Source organism: Natrix helvetica, assembly GCF_964273705.1.
Source record: "Natrix helvetica genome assembly, chromosome: 2".
Classification (NCBI taxonomy): Eukaryota; Metazoa; Chordata; class Lepidosauria; order Squamata; family Natricidae; genus Natrix; species Natrix helvetica.
In genome coordinates this window covers 92,228,987-92,250,895 of record NC_138552.1, presented here as the reverse complement: position 1 = coordinate 92,250,895, position 21,909 = coordinate 92,228,987, and the positions used below count along the sequence as shown (strand labels likewise).

Genomic DNA, 21,909 nt, shown 5'->3' with positions numbered 1-21,909 from the left:
TTTTATATGTTTTTTTATTATCTTCATTTACAGACTGAAGGGTCAATGTGTATCTGAATACATATTCTAACTTGATCAGTGTGTTATGTAGAAAAGGCTATAATTTAACAGTCAGTCACGAATTAAGGACCTTTGGTTACATATGCTTCTTAATGGCTTCTTCCAGCTTTTCTTTATTTGCTCCGGAAAATTCATGCACCTGAAATACAGAGAGTTTAAGTTTAAGGCTTTTTACTTGAAGAGTCGTGCACCTGTTAACACATATTGTCAACATTAAATGGTTATTTAATGTTGATTCCATGCTGATCATCAAGGAAGTGAACATCTAACAACCTCCTTCCTCAAGCAGTTTACCATGAAGAATATACTTTTCTAAAGACTAATGGTCACTCATCCTATGAAACACAACTCTGGAAAGCTCACAAGTATAAAACCTCAAATCTGCTACCAACCATCATTCACTACACCATCTAACAGTCTTTCTCAACCTTGGCCACTTTTAAGTCCTGTGGACTTCAACTGCCAGAATTCCCCAGCTGGCTGGGGGATTCTGGGAGTTGAAGTCCACAGGACTTAAAGTCACCAAGGTTGAGAAACACTGATCTAACACCTCAATCCCCAGACTTCAATCTCACCATATCCCACTTGGGGAGAAGCCAATACTTTCTAGCTTTCTGGAAGGCTAAGAGGGATGCTCTGAGATTCCAGAAGGAAAAGGGTGTTCCAGAGAACTGGGCCTGCTTTGGAAAAGAAACTCTTCCTAGGTCCTACTAGGTTTTTTTTGAAGAGGGTGGTAGTATATATTTCGATCTTGGGTCCCAAAACCCAAGGTTACTAGATTTTGTGGCTTAATTCACAAGCCTGTTTAAAGATACTATACTAGTATTACACAAAGGAATACCTCTTATTCAGTATTTAAAGCTCATCTAAAGCTCATGGGGAACAAAGTACAGGTAGTTCTCAACGTAAGGCCACAATGGAGCCCAAATATATAGGTTGTTAAGTGACAAATTTGTTAAGTGAGTTTTGCCCCATTTTGACTTTTCTTGCCACACGTGTTAAGCGGATCACTGAAGTTGTTCAATTAGTAACATGGCTGTTAAGTGAATCTGCTTTCCCCGTTGACTGCTTGTTAGAAGGTTGCAAAAGGTGGTCATGTGACTCTGGGATACTACAACCGTCATAAATGTGAGTCAATTGCCAAGCAGCCGAATGTAAATCACGTGACCATGGGGATGCTATAACGGTCATAAATGTGAAAAATGGTCATTGAGTCACTATTTATTTTCAGTTATGTTGTTACTTTGAAGGGTCACTGAATGCACTATTGTAAGTTGAGGACTACCTGGAAGTGTGGCAGCTTGGACACGATGAATGTAACCATGTACCAGATTTCAGACTAAATCTTTTAAAAGCGAGAATGCATTTGGATCCCTGCAAGTAACATTCAAGCTCAGCGCATGTTTTGCTGGAAAGCTGAGAGCAAATACCTTTTCATTATGTTTGTAGAACTGGAATGTTGGCATGCACTTCACATCACAGTGTGAGGCCACATCCTAGAAGAGATGAAAAAAGGTTACTCCAATCAGCCTGACATGGTACACGAGCAGAATTCTTTGTGCCCCAGAATTCTTTTCCCTTCTGTCATTCACACACTGCAACTAAGACAAAAGGCAGCATTGGTCTCTTGCAGAGACGAAGAGACAAAAATCTGTATCAAAATAAGTCATAGGTGGGCATTTTTTTTCTGAGTATCTCTGAGGTTAAGAAAAGTGAAACAGACTCTAGTGAAATAAGAAACCTGGTAAGTTCCATATATCACAGAAGAGAGAGAATTCTTTCCAGGTAACAAATTTTATTGGTTTATCAAAATATAAAACACAAAACATACAAAGAAAGATAAAGATGAGGGAAAGATGAGGGAAACGGGGAAGAAAAAAAAGAAAAAGAGAAAAAAGAAAAAAAAGATGTCTTCTGACTCCTTTTGGTATAATAAGATAACACGATATCTCAAAGGTTTACTTTTATATATTAATATATACTAGCCATTTCTATAACATTAAGTCTATCTAATTGGCAAAATTGAAAGGCAAAGTTTCACTTTTTTACACCACAAGCACAAAGTGCAGAAATGGTTAGAAAAAAAGTTGTATTATTTTCTTTAAGCAAAGCAGTCAGTTTGGCCTTCTCTGCTAACTCCATCAATTTTTGCAGCCATTCCAGGAGGTTATATTCTGCCTGTTCTGCCCGGTTCACCCGAACCCGTAGCAGAAATGGTGGGTGGCCCCGTCCACGCACCCCAGCTCTACAGCATCCCATTTCAGCCCATTTATTAGGCAAAGTGCATGCGTGGAAGGTAGAGCATATGCACGCGTGTGCTCACATTTGCGAACTGGTAGGGAAGGTAAGTAAATACCATCCCTGAGCCATTTGTCTGTTGTGGGAATCAAAGTATCCTTCCATTTTTGTGCATAAAGTATTCTTGCTGCTATCAGCACATACAATATCACGCACTTAGAATTCTTAACCATTGGCAATGCAAATAAGACTTCTGGAAATTATAGTCCTGGATATCTGAAGGTTATGACCATGTGCTGTAAGGATACTGTAAGCCTCTGATAGATTTCTTCTTATCATATACTCTCCGGTGCATTCTTTTCCTGCCTTATATTTCTATAATTTGTGTTATGAATGACTGGAAAATGCCAAGAATCTTCTGAAGTCTCGGGCCACATTTTTTTAGTAAACTCCTTCTTGCCAGAATAGGCTTGTGGACTTTATGTTATTTTGACAGCACTGACCAAACTACAATTCATAGGGTTCCCTAATAAGATTTCCTAGGCAACGCCTAGCAATCTGAAGATATCCTTTGCGGTGAAAGGAATGCTGCAATTGCAGCATTTTAGAATGAATTAAATTTGTCATGTAACATGTGTCAAATGTGAGAACACTCCCCTTCTGTTAAAATTTACTAGAACTAAAAAACTTTCCCATCCATTTTCATTCCACCTGAGGGAAGCAAACATAGCTTTCTCTAATCCAGCAGTTAATTTAGATGTCATCAACTCATGTTAAGGGTTTTGTTAAAGGCCGATTGCAGACACTATTATGTGTAATTTTAGGTTTAGGCAGTACTGTTTAGTCATCAAGCTAATAAAAGCTTATTACATCTGATGGCCCTTCTTGCTTCCAAGCTAAGTAAAACAAGTTTAATTAGCACTCTGTCTTACACTTAGGGAAAAGCCGTACTTCATCTTGCACAAATTAATCACTGCCAAATATTTCACTATCAAGAGATGAAAAACTAAGTTGTACTTTTATTTCAAGTGACTTGGATTCATTTATATAAAAAGGCACACTTGGGAAAAATTGTTTCACATGCTACATTTCTAAATTAACTTGTTTGACAATATAATAATAATTCAATCAACAAAACATGTTGCTGATTTAATATCAGGCTTCCCAATGCAATTTATGTACGGTAGGCAAATATATGAAGCCTATTGGCTAAATTATAATATGTTCAGCTTTGTCTTAATATGCTATGTGGATCCATCCAGAATGGCTCAATGCACTGTTGAGTCTTGACTTGTTCAACAAAATTTGATGAAAGTTGCCTAAAGTTCTTGCTTGTATCTGCACAATTAAAGAAAACAATTTCACCCACTCCTTCCTTTTAAAGGGAGCGGCTGTACCTCATATTACATGTATTTGTAGTATATGTAATATTTCAACATTTAATCTATGGCATGGAGGCCTTTGTTTGAACGCCTGATAGTTGAGCTAGTTAGAGTAGACACTGAAATAAATGGGCTTGGTTTCCGTGTTTGGAAAGAGAGGAGACACATTTCAGGTTTTTAGAGCAAACTATTAAAAATACATGTTGTATTTGCTACTAAGCTGCAGCTGTTTAAACATACACTGGTTTTCCTCAATTTGTGATGTCAATTAGATTAGATCAAAATTCCATCGCTAAATGAAGCAGTCAAGTTTCCCCGCTGTCATCATTGTGGGAATCCATCTGGAAGTTGCCTTGTCTAACAACACGGGGGTTTAGTTAACAACGGTAACCAGGACTGAAGGGGTTGCCATTTCTAAGTGATGTGGTCATGCTGCTTGACTGCTTCATTTAGCGATGGAATTTTGATCTAATCTAATTGACATCATAAAGTGAGGAAAACCAGTGTATGTTTAAACAGCAGCGGCTTAGTAGCAAATACAACATGTATTTTTAACAGTTTGCTCTAAAAACTTGAAATATGGCTCCTCTTTTTCCAAACACGGAAAGCAAGCCCATTTATTTCAATGTCTGCTCTAACTAGCTCAACTATCTGGCAGGAAGTTGCAAGTCCCAGGATGGCAGGCAATTCAGCCCCAGGGACCACTTGGCAGTAGCCACTTAACCTGCCGGCCATCCTGGGACTTGCAACTTCCTGCCAGTTTCCCCACTGTCATCATTGTGGGAAGAGAAGACTGGGGAAGGTGCACGAGAAGTGTGACGTGGGCTAGGCAGAGTGTATGATTGATTGGCATGGCACAAACCAAAACGATCAGGGTAAAATGGATGGGAGGGACTTACCCTAGTGACTTGCAGCCTTTCCTGCTGGCTTCCCCGCTGATTACCTGGGGAAGCTATCAGGGAAGGCTATAAGTTGTGGGGCATCTTAACTGTTAAGTTTGAGACAGTTGCCAAGCACCCAGATTGCGATCACCTGCAGGGGTGCTTGGGAGGGCTGGAACTGCAAGGATTATTCATAACTACCATTCAATCAATGCACTGTAACTTTGAATGGTCACTGAATGAAAGGTTGCACTTGTACCTGTACTGTAGAGCTGTGGCGGTGCAGTGGTTAGAATGCAGAATTGCAGGCTGACTTTGCCCACAGCCTGGAGTTTGATCCTGACCAGCTCAAGCTTGACTCAGCCTTCCATTCTTCCGAAGTCAGTAAAATGAGGACCCAGATTGTTGGGGGAAATATGTTGACTCTGTAAACCTCTTAGGGAGGGCTGTAAAGCACACCTCTACTTAGAAGTGCTATTGCTATTGTTCTGCAGTTCTGAAACTTACACCAAGTGAAGACTGTGAAGTTGGTATATCCAGCCTTTTAGCAGGACTCCCTTCCATCCTTGCTTGGTGCTTGCACTGTTCAGTGATTTGCTTTTGTATTTCCATATCCTTTGCTATGCCCTACCTTATTAATTTTTGTGCTGTGTTTTTGCATGAGCTGTATATTCAAGGGAAAATGCAACCCTTGATGGACACTTAGGAGCAACATGTGAACAGTTTATTAGATCTAGAGGTCATCTGTGTTTTCTGTAGAGTACAGAATCTAAGCAAGTGCAACTAAACTCACTGCATCTTCCAGATGTAACAAAACTCCAGATCCTAGCAGGCTCAATTAGCCTGATCAATGATAATCTTAGGTCACAAATTCTGACCGATCACAGGTTCCCTATCCATACTATGGATCTTCTGCTATTAGAGATTGTTCTCCTCAGTGTTTCCATGTACTTCACCACCCAAATTGAAAAAGAGAACTAAAACTCTTTTATGTTCATTCAACACTATTCACACAGAAAACTATCTGTGCATTTTTAAACGGCTTTGAAGGCATTTTAAATTAACTGCATATACATTCCTCCACACTCAAATTACAATGACAAGTTCATTTCATGCTATAAAAAAAAAATAAAGAACTTTCTCACCTCCCAAAAGCTAAGTTCTTCAGCCTTACATAACTACAAGTTATACAAATCCAAGGATTTTTTTTAAATTTTTATTTTCAAACAAAAACAAACAATATATGAAACATAAAACCCTCAATTAGATTTACATATAGTATGTTGTTTGGTTACAAGCATTTGTGCCTAAATCCAAGGATTTTATGAGAATACACTGCATTGCCTTTGTCCAAAGTTGGGAGTGCTCTCTTTAGAACTTACCTGAGCATCATCCACATCAATTTCAATGAAGACTACGTCTGGATATTTTTCAACCATGCTCTGTTATGAAAGGGGAAAAAAAGAAACTGTTGAACACAAAGTATGCTTGCTGATCTCAATTAGCACTTACATACTATTATTCCTTTATTAGGCATATTAAATTTAAAACCACAATTGGTTAATATACACATCTGGATCTTCCTGAACATCTCATCCAACGTATCTTACTGTTGGCCATACTATGCATTTGCACTTTGGAGAAAGTATCCATTTCTATCTACAACCAGGGTATGAAAAAGACCATCAAGTACCGGAAAAAAGTAGGCAAAACCTGAAATCTACATGCAAGTCCCAGCCTTGTTTTTAAAGGAATTCTGAACCTGTCTACCCACCAGTTTGGAGAAAAACCACCAACCTGGCAAATTAGGGGTGGGGGTGGGGAGACAGACAATGACCCATGACCCATCTTCATCTGCCAAAGACAACTAAATAGAGTCTTATCTTTTCATTAATTAAAGCAGCAAAGACTATGGAGACCAATTACCCTAAAACACTAAACACATGCTGGGATGAGCTCCTGTTGATGCCAAATTAAATCATCTGCAATGCATTTTTCTCCCCCAGACCTAAAGCCCAAGAGAAACTAGCACTGGACACCAAGCATCTTGTTTGGACTTGAATTTGAAGCAATGCACAGCCCTAAGGAGACTGAGGAGAACATTCAGGATGCGTTATTTATTTACTGTATTGACTGATTGATTTGGTATTATATATTATGATTGCCAGGCTACTGGATGACAACTGCCAAGACACAATAAGTGAGAGGACATGCAATTTTGAAGAATGTCCATGTTAGAAGATAAACTTCACTCTGAGGCCTAACTCTCATTGACTTTTGCCTAGTGAAATGAACAGGATTCTGCCCAATGAGGAAAAGTTAAAAGGTGACATTCCCAGGGCAGAATAGGTAAAAAGTTGCTTGCTATTATAGCTTTCATACACTAAAAAGCCCATTTTTTTGCCCTACTGTTACATAAAATAACTGGACTAGCCATATACTACTATTCCATGTCTCCAAGAGTGTAACCAAGATAAGGAATTATAATAATTTTGCCACCTGTTATAAACACATGACCTATTGTTATAGATTTCTTCATTTTGAAAGGAAAGAGACTGCATTTCAGAATTGAGTTGTGTTCCAGACAAGGAATGCTGTCCTTCAAGATTATTGCATCAGCTAAAATCAACAATTCAAACAGCTTTTACCTTTGATTGGGCCAGAAAAATCCACAGGATTGAAGATGCTGCAATACTGCTTACATTTTTTCCACAGTCCCTGCCTTATTATGTTTTAATGAATATCTCCCTTTAGCTCTGATGCTTTTAAAACTTGTAGGGTTCATTAGTCTTACTCCTAATCCCTATGTGGTTTATTTTATTTGACTCAGATAATATCTAACATCTCTATTCTGAGACTGACTTTAATTTACAGATCCTTTGAAGGAAAAACTCAAAAGTTGCTGTGTGTTTTCCTTTCTCATGGTTTTGTGTTTTCCTGAGACTTTAAGAAAGTAAAGGACCACGCTTTGAACTGTAGGGAAATAAAAGAAAGACACTCTGAAGATGTGGAAGTTGTGGATGAGAGAAAAGAAATTAAGTTGGAGAACTGAAGAAGCAGCCAATTGTGTCTGGATGAGGTGAAACTAAGTGGGTCTGGAGAGACTTAAGCTACCACAGCTGAATAAGGAGTAGCAGAGCCTCATAGCTCCCAAAAATGCAGACAGCTACAGTCAGCCGGCCAGCTGCAAGTTAATTGTAGGAGCAACCCTCCTACACACTGATAAGACCTGAGAAACAAAACAAAAAACAATTTAATATAAAGGATCAACCACAAAGCTAATTTAATTACAGCAGAGCCTACTGAAGTATAAGGGCTGGAGAGAGGAGGATAACATACAGCTAAGTGTAAAGTAAACAGACGAAAGCCCTGGTAAAAAGAATCAGAATTCCCAGTCCTTACGAACTGTGGCACAATATTGACTTTCTGAGAACACCCTGGCGGAATGATGTCTTGTTGGCTTTTGCAGCTAACAAGACAGATTTTGCTAAGGGAATTGTGGCTAGATGTTGGAAATGAGCTATAATTTCTCTGGAACAAAGGAGAGATAGGCATCTATATGACACTGGATAGGCTATCCTCATGAGTAGTCCATGGAAAATGACTTATGAGTAGAATGGCTAGAAATCAGGATTATATCAAGCGCATACTCTTTATAACAGCCTTTATGGATATTAGGCTCAACTAAGTCTTATATCTTAATTACTTTTTTGGATTTTTTAAAACTTTTTTGTATTGGAGAGATTAAGACCTTTTCAGACTGGCAAGGTTCTACTACATTCATCAAATGAGTTTCCATCCCCTTAAAAGACGGTGCAAGTTTGATGTAATTTTTTTTAAAGATACATGAATTCTTTTGGACTATGCAGAAAAAGGATTGGTATACAGATTTTGGAAACCTAACAATGGATTAAGGGACCAGAGGATTCAGAATTATACTTCTGGAACATTTAGAAGATATTTTCTCATGGGAAAATAAAGATTGCTTAAAGTTTTTTTTTTAATGATAAGGATTTTTGAATTTTGGACAGTATGGCAAGAGAATAAAGAAAATGGAACAGTAGTCCTTAGTGCAGGGGTGTCCAAACTTGGGAACTTTAAGACTTGTGGACTTCAACTCCTAGAATTCCCCATTTGGATTTGTTGTCTTTACCTAAAACATGAGCTCTTATAAAAGATTAAGTATTGTCACTTCTCAAGTTCTCTTAACCTTCTTAGGGTTAACACATAAATGCATATTTTGTATAATAAGCCTCCTTCACATATATAGCAAAGAAAAAGCATCCAGCTTTCCGGTTTGTGGTTTGTACCATAATTTAATTATAACTCTGTCCCAAGACTGTAGCAATGCAAGTTGTGGTCTAATTGTAAGAGAATGTTCCTTCCCCATTATTTGTTAACATGGTTAACATTTTCAGTACTTGAAGAGTACTGAAACATCTGAAACTTGCACACACTTTTATGTCCTTTGAGCGACATTATTATTTCCTAATAAAGCTGTGGCATTATTCTGGAAATTATATTTTACTGATTTAACTTTTGTTGCTATGCTATTGTTTTAATCTGTGCAGAACACATTGGGCAGGAAGTGTTTTCAAGCGGGTTTGGTCAACCGCAGCATCTTTGGCATCGTTCCAAGGGCCTTTAATAGAACATTAATAAGATAGTAATAACACAGGATCCAATGAGGATGATTTTAATCTGAATTAAGGAAAAATTATGATTGAGATGGCACGTGAGCCTGACAAACGAAACAAAACAAAGTAAACTTTTTATGTTTACTGAAACATGTCATCGTTTCTATATATCAATACTGTTGTAACTGACAGTTTGGAAAAGACAATAACCAGCTTTTCATGAAAGCACGGACAAATATCACAAGATAAGCATGAGCAGAGGCACATAAATATTTCGACTCCTCTTGGTTCAAGAATTCTTACCCATCTCTTTCAGGTAACCTTGGTTTCTAAGGAATCCCCATCTGCAACATCCTTGCTCTCCTCATGCTTTATTAAACAAAACGTTGAAAGAATCTAAGTTACTTACATGGAAGAAAGGCTTGATCATTTTACACGGCCCACACCATGTGGCGGAGAAGTCAACAACTATGAGCTTGGTCCCAGCATTTGTCAATTCAGCTTGGAATTCAGTCTGGGGGAAAAAGAATCAAGACCATTTTATAAGAGCAAGATAATACTTCCTTACACCCAACACATTACATCAGGGGTGTCAAACTCGATTTCATTGAGGGCTGCATCAGAGTTGTATTTGACCTTGGGGGAGGGGGCATGACCAGGGTGGGCGTGGCCAGCTTGACATCACTCATGTCAGGGGGGTCTGTGGTGGCTCGAGTGCCCTGACAGCGAAAACAGGCTCCCAATCCCCGTTTTCGGCTGGGACAGCCTCCTGCAACCCTCAGCCAGTAAAAATGGAGCTTGGGAGAGCCGCGTGCTGGTCCTTCGCAGTTTCCTTGGTGACCCCGAGGGCCAGATCTAAGCACCCCATGGGCCGGATCCAGCCCGCAGGTCTTGAGTTTGACACCCCTGCATTACATCTTTCCTGTGAAGACCAATCTTTTGAATTATAGCTGAACCCAACAGGCAATATGCAGAGGACCTACAACATAGGTGTAAAAGACTGATTTCCCTTGCCATCATGCAGACTGTTCTACACCAGCTGTAGGCTCTAGGAACCTTTCAAAAGCAGCCTCACATATTATTGCAGACAAACCCAAATTATCTGAACCATGGCTGGTAAATCAGGGCTGTCAAACTCCCAGCCATGGGGCGGAAGTGTCATGTGCTGGCTACGCCCACACCCAGTTTAGCAAAGGGGGGGGGAAATGCCGATATGTCATGTGACGCTGCCGTGACGACATGAGTTTGATACCCCTGGTGTAAATCAATCCAAAGCTCTAGGTTTATCCAACGTTACTGGTCCAAAGGACAAAAAAGCAGACAGGGATTATTCTGCAAATCAGAGATACTTCAGATTTAACTTAGGTTTCAGCTTCTGAGTTCAAAAATGGCTGTAAGCCACATCTGTCATATGGAAAACATACAGATTTCTCTTAGGAAACAAGAACATTATAAGTGTTAGTTATGATAGCAGTCTTCCAATATTTGAGGAGCTGTCACAGAGAAGAGGGGGTGGATCTATCGACCAAAGCACCTGAGGGCAGGACAAGAAGTAATGGGTGGAAGCTCATTAAAGAGAGATCCAGCATAGAATTAAGGAGAAATTTCCTGGCAATGAGAACAATCTTGCCTTCGGAAGCCGTGGGTACTCCATCACTGGAACTTCTTAAGAAGAAATTTGACAGCAGCTGTGCGGAATGATATAGGGCCGTGATAGTGAACCTATGGCGTGTGTGCCAGAGGTGGCACACAGAGCCCTCTGTGGGCATGCGCACCGTCACCAGCTGCTGTTCTGATTTCCGGCGCGCACATCACCAGCTGGTCTTTGTGGGCTCTGGAGCGCCAGAAAACAGCCTGAAAAGCCCCCAAAATAGCCTGAAAATGGTCTAAAAAACGGCTTGAAAACAGGCATGCGCGCACCGGCCAGCTGGTCTTCAGGTTTCCGGTGCTCAGGCACACATGAAGACCAGCTGGCCGGCGCACATGTATGTGCTGGAAACCCAAAGACCACCTGGCCATTGTGCACATATGCACTGGCCAGCTGGTCTTCGGTTTCCGGTGCTCTGGCCCCTGCACATGCACACACTTTCCGGTTTGGGCACTTGGTGCTGAAAAAGTTCGCCATCACTGATATAGGGTCTCCTGATCGAGCTTGGGATTGGACTGGAAGACCTCCAAGATCCCATCCAACTCGGTTGTTCTGTATTCTAAACACTGTCCATATGAAGCAGACAAAAATGGAAAGAAATTACTCCAGGGATTGGTTCTGGAGTCAGAGAAGTTTGGGGACAGAAGAAAAACCCTATAAATCTGAAAGACCCATAGAGGAAGGGAAAAAAAATACAGAATGATTCAAAAGCAAATTGGGGGGGGGGATCTCTGACAAATATAACCAAACAGCAACAGCTGCTAAAATCCCCACTTTGTCGCCCTCCCCGCTGCAACGGAAAGTTGTGCACCAAAATGCTGGACTCTTGTCCTGAAACCTAAGACTTCTGCAAACAAGCCAATCCCCTTCTGCTTCTTCGCTTCTCACGAAAGGAAGCCTTCACAATGTTCTCTCAAATTTCTTGGATGCACAGACCAGCTTTTCCAGATTCAACCCGCCCATCAAGTTCATCTGACTAAACATTCTGGGCACCGTAGTAGTCATAGTAGCCTGCGGGCAGTTTTCTGGATTCTGCTGTCCACCTTTCGGTTCATGCCCAGAACAGTGAGGTCCTTGCTCTTTTCTCCACTGTATCCCCCTTTCTTCCCTTCTGTCAATCTCTGCACTGGGTTATTGGGAGTGTCTGAAGTTCCAACTATTCATGCTCTTTTTTGCCAGGAGGCAAATAAATAAATAAACAATCTGATTAAAATTCATGTTGCTGCATGTTTAGCTTGACTGTGCCATCAGCTCAATTTATTTATTTGTATTTGTTTATATCCTGCAACACGCCTTCCTCCTATTTTCCCCACAAAAAACCAGCCCTGTGAGGTGGATTGGGCTAAGAAAGAGTGACTGGCTCAGGGTTACCCAGCTGGCTTTCATGGTGGTAAGATGGCCTCATGCTTTCTAACCTGATGCATTAACCACTAGGCCAAACTGACTCTTAATCTTAGAATGAAAACATCACATTTCAGAGTCTTCAAAGAAATTGAGCCAGTTCCAAAAAAGGAGAGTAAGATGGGAATCTTACTCTACTTTTTTGGAACTGACTCACCTTCTTCATTTTGAGTCTTATCTTGTAAGTTCTAAAAAGTTCTTTAAAGGGTTCCCCCCCCTCCTCCCAGGTCCTTTTGAAAGCTGGAAGAACCACTTTTTAAAGTTTGCAGTTATTAACAACAATTAAAATTATTTTCGTGCTGGGGTTGGTTAACTTAATATTCTCCCTGTAGAATCAGCAACTGGAGGAAACTTAAAGACAGCCCAGTCGGAGAACCGGCCTACACGTTTTCCTATTTTATCTGCCTGAAAATCAACTTTCAAGTCACACTGAAGGATGAACCAATGTTTGTGGCTGCATTCCAAAGGACTAAGTGTTTGCACACTTTGCATTTCATATGCTTCCCCACATGCTTTTAAGTTAATGTATTACTATCACCTTGTGGATCGCGCCCTAGCTGCGTCTCCACGGAGCACAGATTTTGTTTTCTCGAATTATTTGAGCCTTGGCAAAAAGGAAAGATTGTATGAAGGAAAGTCTGCCATTTCAAGTCATCCAAGCAGCCAGTTCATCAGCAGGGGCACAAATAAGCCATTGTTGGATTTCCTACACTATTTGGGTTAGTGGTTTAACAAAAACGTCTTCATCTTTCTTTGAAATCAACTATTCGGCTGAACAATGTTAGTGAAAATATCTTAGTTTGATCTATATCATATTCATTTAGGAAGAAGCAGCAGTTGCTTGGGCTGCTTTTTGGTCTTCTGTGTCTGTTCTTGGTCTTATTAAGGTGTTATGCTATTGGCATCATCAGTAGAATATACAATAGTCTTCACTTAATATCCACAATTGAGACCAGAAATGCCATCACTAAGGAACGCTGTCATAAAGCAAGACCTCTTGCGATTGTGCCCGACTTACAACATTGCTTTTTGTTGCTGTCATTTAGCAAGCCATTCTGGTAAGAGTAACATCATGTGACCAAAACTTGTGACTTATTGCCAACTTCCCCATTGGCATTGCTTATCAGAAGCTGGCAGCGAAGTTTGCAAATGTCAATCATCATGGGTGACCACAAGACGTGGCTGTAGCAAAGTGGCCAAATGACTTCAGGGACATTGCAACGGGTGCAACTTTGGGGACTAGTTGTAACTTGACTTTTTTTTTTTTAGCATCATGGTTGACTTCGGTCATTGAGTGAGCCGTTGGTAAGCAAGGACTACATGTAGAAAGCTAGGAAAGCATTCTATCATGCATTACAGCCAGTTTCAATATTGTGTTAGGATTCTGAGTCCATAGAGAATAGTAAAAAAACTGGCCCAGTAATCAATCATTTGGTTGAATATTTATAATATATCATACAGCCCATTGAAGAGCCTTTTGTAACTCTAGGGGGCGGTGCTCATCTCCGTTTCAAAGCTGAAGAGCCAGCGCTGTCCGAAGAAGTCTCTATGGTCATGTCACCGGCATGACTAAACGCCAAAGGCGCATGGGACGCTGTTACCTTCCCAACAAAGGTGGTTCCTATTTTTCTACTTGCATTTTTACATGCTTTCGAACTGCTAGGTTGGCAGAAGCTGGGACAAGTAACATGAGCTCACTCTGTTACGTGGCACTAGGGATTCGAACCGCTGAACTGCCAACCTTCTGATCGACAACCTCAGCATCTTAGCCACTGAGCCACCACATCCATATACAGATAGTCCTTGCTTAATTTGGACTGGCAAGTCCATTGCTAAGTGATGCCATCATAAAGCAAAACATCACACGACCGAACTGACTTACGACAGCAGTTCTGGTTGTGGTTGTTGGCAAATCACCCAGGATTAAGTACAATGTCACATGACTGCAGTTTGTGGCTTTCTGCCAGCTTCCCCCTTGCTTGTTGGAAGCTTGCTGTGACCATGTAACCACAGCACGCTGCAACTACTGTAAACACGCAACGGTTGCCAAGCAGCCGAGTCACAATCACATGACCGTGGGGACACCGCAACGGCTACAACTTCAAAGAACAGTTATAAGTCTCCCTTTTCCGTGCCATTGTAACTTTGAGCAATCACTGAATGAATAGCTGAAAGCGACAACTACTTGCAACATAATCTACAGCAAGATGACTAGCTAAAAGCTTTTGTGTCAGGTTAAAGCTGTAATATACTCTGATTTTGATTTCAGAGGTTGCATGAACCGCAGCCCATTAGACTATGCTGAAGCAAACCATGACTTAGTTTGATATATTAGCAAGTCACAGGCTATCTTAAAAGGATATTGGTTGCAATGCATTTTGGATTAATCTGAAATACATTTTCTATTCCATTTACCACATTGCAGCCAGTACAGCTTTGCAGCCAACCTGATAGTTTGCTGCAGATACTTCTAGTTTTCAGATGAATGCTTAATAAAAGTATCTATTTCCAGATTTCTGGCATCATACTCTGATTTCTCTAGCATAAGGCTAGGTAGAAGCCAAAAGCACTCAATTCACTTCTAACCTGAATCAGCAGGATTGCTGGCCAGTATAACAAGGACTGTTAAGAAGAAAGAATGCGAAACATTTTAACGTGCTACCTGCTCATTTTCAACTTGTGCTTGGGGGGAAAAAACCCATGGGGGTCATGAACTGGTTTTATGGTAAATGGATAATATATTTCCTGCTACTTCTCATTTGCTTTTTAAAAATATTCTTACTGGACTTCAGAGTATAAAAAGGTCCATGCAGTAGGGGGTGGGGGAAGGAACTGGCTCTCAAACTAGGTCAAACTTTGTGATTCCACCCCTAGTGGAGAGCACAGGATCTCAATGCTTAATGCCGGATAAGTCCTCAACGTTTAACAGTTCATTTACTGACCGTTCAAAATTATAGCGCTGAAAAAGTGACTTATGACCCTTTTTCACCCAACCGTTGCAGCATCCCGATGGTCATGGGATCAAAGTTCAGGTGCTTGGCAACTGATTCATATTTATGACAGTTGCAGTGCCCTGTTGTCATGTGATCCCCCTTTGTGACCTTTGACAAGCAAAGTCAACGTGGGAGCCAGATTCACTTAACAACCGGGTTAATAACTTAACACCTGTAGTGATTCACTTAACAACTGTGGCAAGGAAGGTCGTAAAATGGGGCAAAACTCACTTAGCAACATATATTTTGGGCTCAATTGTGGTCCTAAGCCGAGGACTACCTGTAGTGGCATGCATGAATGATGGGGTTATTTAGACTAAGAATTTGAGCATGACAAATAACCCAAGCGGAGTTGGAAAGTTTGTTTACCAATTGACTTAGAGTTTCCTCATTCACAAGGAATAAGAGAGAATTCAAGAAGCTGCCCTCAATTGTGGCTTCAGCCAAAAAAAACAAGACCTAAGCACACAAACTAAGACCTTCCTTCAGCTTTTTCCCACTTGCAAATATTGCCTTAGATCAGACTGCTAAAGGTCTCTATAAACTGACAGCACTGCCTGACCTTACAGTTCAGACCAACCTCTGGAAAAAAAAGACTTTTGTTTTTTCTACAACCCAATTAAAATGGGTCGCGTAAGGTGAATAGAACAAATGGACTGCAGTACAATATGGAAGAAGAAGAAAAAAATAAGCTGAAAGGACTGCTGTATCCCTTTTGCATATTAAACTCAAAAATAATATTTAGGGCTGGAAACATCATCTTCCCAGCCAACTTTCCCATTAAGGGTTATGATATGTTAGATGAAGTACATTGCGGCATCTGCCATTTGTTGCTGGCTGAACATTATGTATCTGCATCAAATATTAATTCCCTTATTAAGAAGTTTCAAGAGTACCCATTTCAAAGTGATAATGCAAAGACTTTTATAGCTGTATCCTTGTGCCTGCAGTTTATAAGGCAAAAAGCAACACTAACAGCAAGTCCTCTTAACCTCCATGGAAAAAAAAATGTAACCATGTCCAAGATACACTATTGTAACAATTGTGTAGAATAAGGCAAACTTAGCACTTGGGCTTGTAGCTTCCTCTTTTCTCACCCAGGACGGGAGATACCTAGACGAGGGTTGCAACACATCCTCTGATTAACATATGGGGCAGGCCATTTCAGACTGTGGTGCCTCCTAGACATTATTTCTTAAAGTAGGCAGCAAGTTTGTGGTCCAACATCAGAAACTACCTTGATCTATTACATGGAAAGAGGTCTCAGTATCCAGGAACGGAATCAGATTTGACTAAATAAACAAAAATCCGGTGTTGTAATGGAAAAATGGTAGACCTGTAGCCTTCTAGATCAGTGTTTCACAACCTTGGTAACTTTAAAATGGAGGTGAACTTCAACTCCCAGAATTCCCCAGCCAGTGTGATGTTGTTCAAAGAGAATTCCCAGTTGCCAAGAAAGGCAATGAGGGAGGATTCAAGAACTCTTCTTAGAGCCAGCCTTTCTTCCTTCTTAACAGATGAGTGATTAAGGCAAGAATTCCTTACACTACGCTGTGCATCTATGACAGAACAGTTGATTTTCAGAAACACCTGACCAAGGGGACCAATACCATATTTGAAATCTCTTTATCTGGACTGGCCAACTTAATATATCTTCCAAACCATCAAATTTCCTGAATAAGGCATTCAGTTTTAAATTCAACAGCCGAATTTCCTGATGCAGAGTATGTCCAGCATGGACATTTCCTGTTATCTTTTCTGGGTCAGCTAGCAGTACCGTACTTTCCCTCATGCTATCTGGCAATTCACTCTGGTTCTGATAATTTCTGTTCCACAAACTCGGCATATCTCACCTGTGGTTAACAGGAGGCATTTCCCTCTACTCATAACAGTAGAGAAGTCAAACGCGTTGACCATCTGTGCCACCGCAATCAATCCGGGGAATTCCACCAAATTTAGTCACATTGCTAAGTTGCTCAACCGTTTGCAGAAACTCTTGTTCTGCCCTGCAAGGGACTGGGCCGGGTTTCCATTAGCAATTTTAGTTTGTCTAATGGGAACATCTCTCTAGAAATTTATAATTATAAAAGCTTGGTCGCCAAATTAAAAGCCATTCTGGCTGTTAAACAAGCCAGGAGAAAGGAGGTAGAGCATAATTATTAATTCAGTAAGTAGGCTGATTCTTCCTGAAGATAATTTATAAGACGCTCAGAATAATAATCTTAAAAGAAAGAGAAGGAACACCCAGAAAAGTTTAGCTTATTTGAAGCTTAATTTGAAGCTTTTCCCAACCTGATGCCCTCCAGATCAAAGCAGGTGTTGCCTGCTATGTTGGATGTATAATTCCTAGAATTTAGCTGGAACGGGAATTTAAAAAGTTGTAGTAATCAAATACAACAGAAGTGCAGCTCCACTAGTTCACCCTTCTCAAACTAGTATTCCTAAATGTCAGATATGGCTCATCATTTGATTCTTGGGGCACACTTAATATTTGAGAAGCCAGGAATTGCAGTGGAAAGATAGATGGATGGAGAAACAGGACAAACCTATCAGCTTTTATCCCACTCTAATCTTTTGGACTCTGTATGGCAAACATATTTGAAAGCTGATAGGAACGAGAAATGATGCCATTTCATGTTTCATAAAAGAATGTAGTAATAATAATGCAATACGCAGCAGAAAGTGTTAACGAATGCTGCATCAAAATAGAGGAACACTGAAAATCTAATCAACAGGATGTCTCATGCAAATCTTGTTTCAGCATATAAAACACAACAAAAAGTTCTGATATGGTAGTACTTTGTGCAAATTTTCTCAGGATTGGCCGCCTTCTCTAAGAAATCCATTTTTGACTGCTTTTATATATTTAATCTGACTATATAGCAAACAAAGATGGCAAATTCTAACAGATTTAGTTTATTCAGAATGCCAAGGAGAACAATTCCTTAGTTAGGAGAATAAATCAAATAGCAATATTTTTCAGGAGAAAAAAAAAATAGGCTAAAGATCAAGAGAATAAACCATCAGATTAAGGAAAGCAGCAAATCTTGGTTTTTGGCTGAATTCATGCCAACATTTCAATACTGTGGGATACCACATATTTAGCATGTATTCCTAAATCACCATGCATTACAGAAAGCTTAATGCAAAACCACAAGCCAAAAACATCCTGCTTCTACTGTCACCTCAGGTGATTTTATATCAGTTTACCGGGTTCATTAATCCTTCTCCTTCACCAGATGGAGCTATAAATGCTGGTATCCCTAAAATATTTCATAAGAATCATTTTTGAAGAAGAGTGCAAAACAAAATGCCTTGGTCAGCCTTTCTCAACCTTATGCTCTTGACCACGCTGTTTGAAAAGATAATTGGGTTTGTTTTTTGGATATGTATTTAATTTCTTTTTAACTTTCGGGATGTGTGTTTTTTAATGTTGTACGCTGCCCTGAGTCCTTTGGGAGAAGGGCGGCATATAAATCCAATAAATCCAAATCCAATCCAATCCAATTGAACACTCATGGACTAATGCACTGGCAGAACCCAATGCTGATGCTTGCAGGTTTAAAGTAGGATATTTCCAAATAGCACTAGAAAAATTCCTGCCTGAAATCAAGAAAGAAAGCAAATGTTGTTGACACTACCAATACTGTGTTGGAGGCATCTGAATCAGTAGAATACATTTTCCTATGAGAAAAATCAGATTGTAGAAAGTTAATCTTCTCCCATTCCCTTTCAACTCCAACTCTCATTGCCCTAATCCTTCAACACTACTACATTAGTCAGCAACCCTTACAGCATGTAAAAGTTTCTCATGACATATGATTCATTCTCAAAAACTGGCCAGGCAATCCCACAGATTAGTGGGGGAGGGAAACAAAAAGGAGGTCACAGTAAATTTTGTGTCCCTGGTGAGTAATATTAAATCCAAAAGATGGCCACACTACCAGATTTTAAGATTTCGGGGTAGCAAGGATAGGAAAAGAGATGCAACAGGAAGAATATGGGTAGAGACAAAGAAAAAAATGAAGGCTTATTTGTTTTGGCATAGTACTGAACATGAATCCAACTATGTTTCTAAGGTGTGTATTATTATCATAATACACAGAGATGGCTGTCAGATGAATAATCAAAGTAGATCACCAACTAGTTAAAATTCAAGTCATGCTATCAAAAGTGATTTCCTAGTTTGCAAAAGTACCTAGGTGTGTCATAGTTATCAGGAAGGCAGACAAACACATATACAGTATTAGCCAAGTACTGTACTGAAAATAATCTGCTTCCTCTGATGATTCAAGTTTAACATGGAAATCCTGTCAATCAACAGCCCCTCACATGGCTTCTTTGCTTCCACAAGAGGCTACAATCTTGCAAGAGACAACAAACTTAAGTCCAAACAAGCCAGACCGATGATGTGCTATTCAAGTTGGTGGGGACACTTAATGTTCACACAGATTTTCTCTTGGAAAACCTAACCCCCATTCTCCCAACCTAGTCTTTCAAGTCTTCCAAAGTCACACCCAGTTCTTTTATAATAGAGTCCATCTACCTTGCAAGCAAGGTTTATATTAAGACAAGTAAGGGGTGGGTGGGTTTAATAACAGGGGTAAGGAGCCTGCATAGCCCACAGAAAGTCACTGAGCTTCATCTTCAGTGGACAAGGGTAGCAAGAATTGTAGGTCAGTAACTTCTGAACAGCCAAAGGTTCCCAACCAGATAGGGGGGGGGGAACTCTCCAAGTGACCAATGAGCAAAGAGATCATCTATAGATCAATAGAGGTTCCATTTATTTCTGACAGTAATGGTTTGCAACCTTTCTCTTGCAATTTCCCTTATCTGTCTTCCTGAACACTGCATAGGCTAGAAAGTCTGTTGCAAGAAAGGATGGTTTCAAACAGTGGAAAACCTAAATGGAAAACACACACACACACACACACACACACACACACACATGTAGCTCTGAGAAGGTGTTTTTTTTTTTTTACCTTTGCTTCAAAACCTACTATAAAATATGAATTTCTGAGATCTCCCGATTGGGCTATTTAAAGCTGCCTTCCCTGCACCTTAACAAGTCTTATTTATTTAAGGCGGGCCTTCTGATATGTTCACAACATTGCATTTTGAAAGAGGGAAGGAAAATGCCATGGGTTGGTTTTTTTTTTTTGGAGAAAAACAAACATGGGAAGGCGGAGAACAGCCAGTCATTTCTGGCTAAACCAGCCTGCCCCTCTATCCTGCTCGCCAGCTCTCGTAAAAACCAAAAAGGTAATTCAATGAACGGGAGCCCCAGAAAGGAGTAGAGGCCGCCGGCCACCGCCGCCGCTGATTTCCAACCCGGACAAGGGGCCCCAGGAGCCGAGGCACCAAGGGGAATGGAGTCGAGGGAAAGCAAAGCTCGGTCAAATCCGGCCAGGGGAAAAGAGTCCCTTTGCCTGGCGCTCAGCCAGACGCCGATTCTACACAAGGCGCCTCCAGGGCAAATTTTCGGGACGGGGCAGAGAAGCTGCAAGAGGCGCGCCCTGGCCAGCCTTGTGAGACTCCGGCTCCGGGCAATTCCCGGCACTGTTTCCCAGAACAAGGCAACGCAAGAAACAACCGGGTGGGAACTAACCAAGGAGAGAAACAACCTGGGATGAAGGAGGAAACGTCCCAAAAAGTGAGAAGACCCACGGCTCGCCTTCAGAAACGGCAGGCGCTCCAATCAGTGGATGGTTTTAAAGAAAAGACTGGACCCGCAGCCATCTGTCTGCAATGGCGCAGGCTCTCCTGCTTGAGCAGGGGGCTGGACTAGAGGACCTCCAAGGTCCCCTTCCAGCTCTAGTCTGATCGAAAGGGCACGCGGGGCGTTGGAAGCACCGTATAGCCTTCCAAGGCATCTGGCGGGTTAGGGCTTCCCCAAAGCCCGTCCTCCCCAAAACCAAAGCGGTTAAGCATGCGGCGCTCCCGGGGTGCAGCCAGCGGCCGGAGAAGCGCTCCGGAGCTAGCTTGCTCTGCGCGTTATCCAACAGGGGTCCTTCTCCCCTCCGTCCACCGCGAGGCCTACTGCAGCCAATGAATGAAGCCTCCTCCTCGCTTACCAGGTCCCCTATGATCTTCACCATCGTGGCAGCCTCCGATTCCTCGCTTGTAACGCTGTCCTCTTCCGCCGCTGCCGCTGCCTCTGCCTCTGCCGCCGCCTCTGCCTCTGGCGCCGCCGCTGTTTCTGCTGCTGCTGTTGTTGCTGCCGCTTCTTCTGGCGCCGCCTCTGCTGCTTCTACTAGCGGTGGTGCTACTGGTGGAGGTGGTGGTAGTGGTGGTGGTGGTGGGGCCGCCGCTTCTTTCTCCTCCTCCTTCTTCTTCTCAATGGCTGAAGACTGGCTCTCATTAGCGCCGCCTTCCTGCATCTTCTTATGTAGGGCGGACGCCAGCCCAGGAAAACGATCTGCGCAGGCGCCTGCCGCGGGGCGGAGGCGATGTGCGCATGCGCATATATGTCATTCTCTCTCTCTTCCCTCCCCTCCTTCCTCCCGCCTTTCCATGCTTGGCCAAAAAAATACATCGGTAGCTTTCGATGTGGGGCGAAAGGAGGTCTTGTTCTCAAGCGGGACGCGTCGGTTGCCTCTTCCAGTTTTGGCGGAAAACGGGATTTGGTTTCATCTAATATCGTCGTATTTATTTTGTACAATGACAATA

At 41.4% G+C, this 21,909-nt stretch overlaps 1 protein-coding gene across 1 annotated transcript; it reads right to left on the bottom strand.

Moving 5' to 3' along the window:
- LOC309387783 (thioredoxin) lies at nt 1–21,635 on the bottom strand. The gene is made up of 5 exons (XM_081944592.1): nt 21,315–21,635; nt 9,608–9,712; nt 5,944–6,003; nt 1,491–1,556; nt 1–199 (listed from the first exon to the last, which is right to left on the bottom strand). Exons 1-5 carry the CDS (start codon nt 21,618–21,620, stop codon nt 137–139), a joined length of 600 nt encoding a protein of 199 aa, XP_081800718.1. The 5' UTR covers nt 21,621–21,635; the 3' UTR covers nt 1–136.
- Between the last annotated feature and the right edge of the window lie 274 nt (nt 21,636–21,909).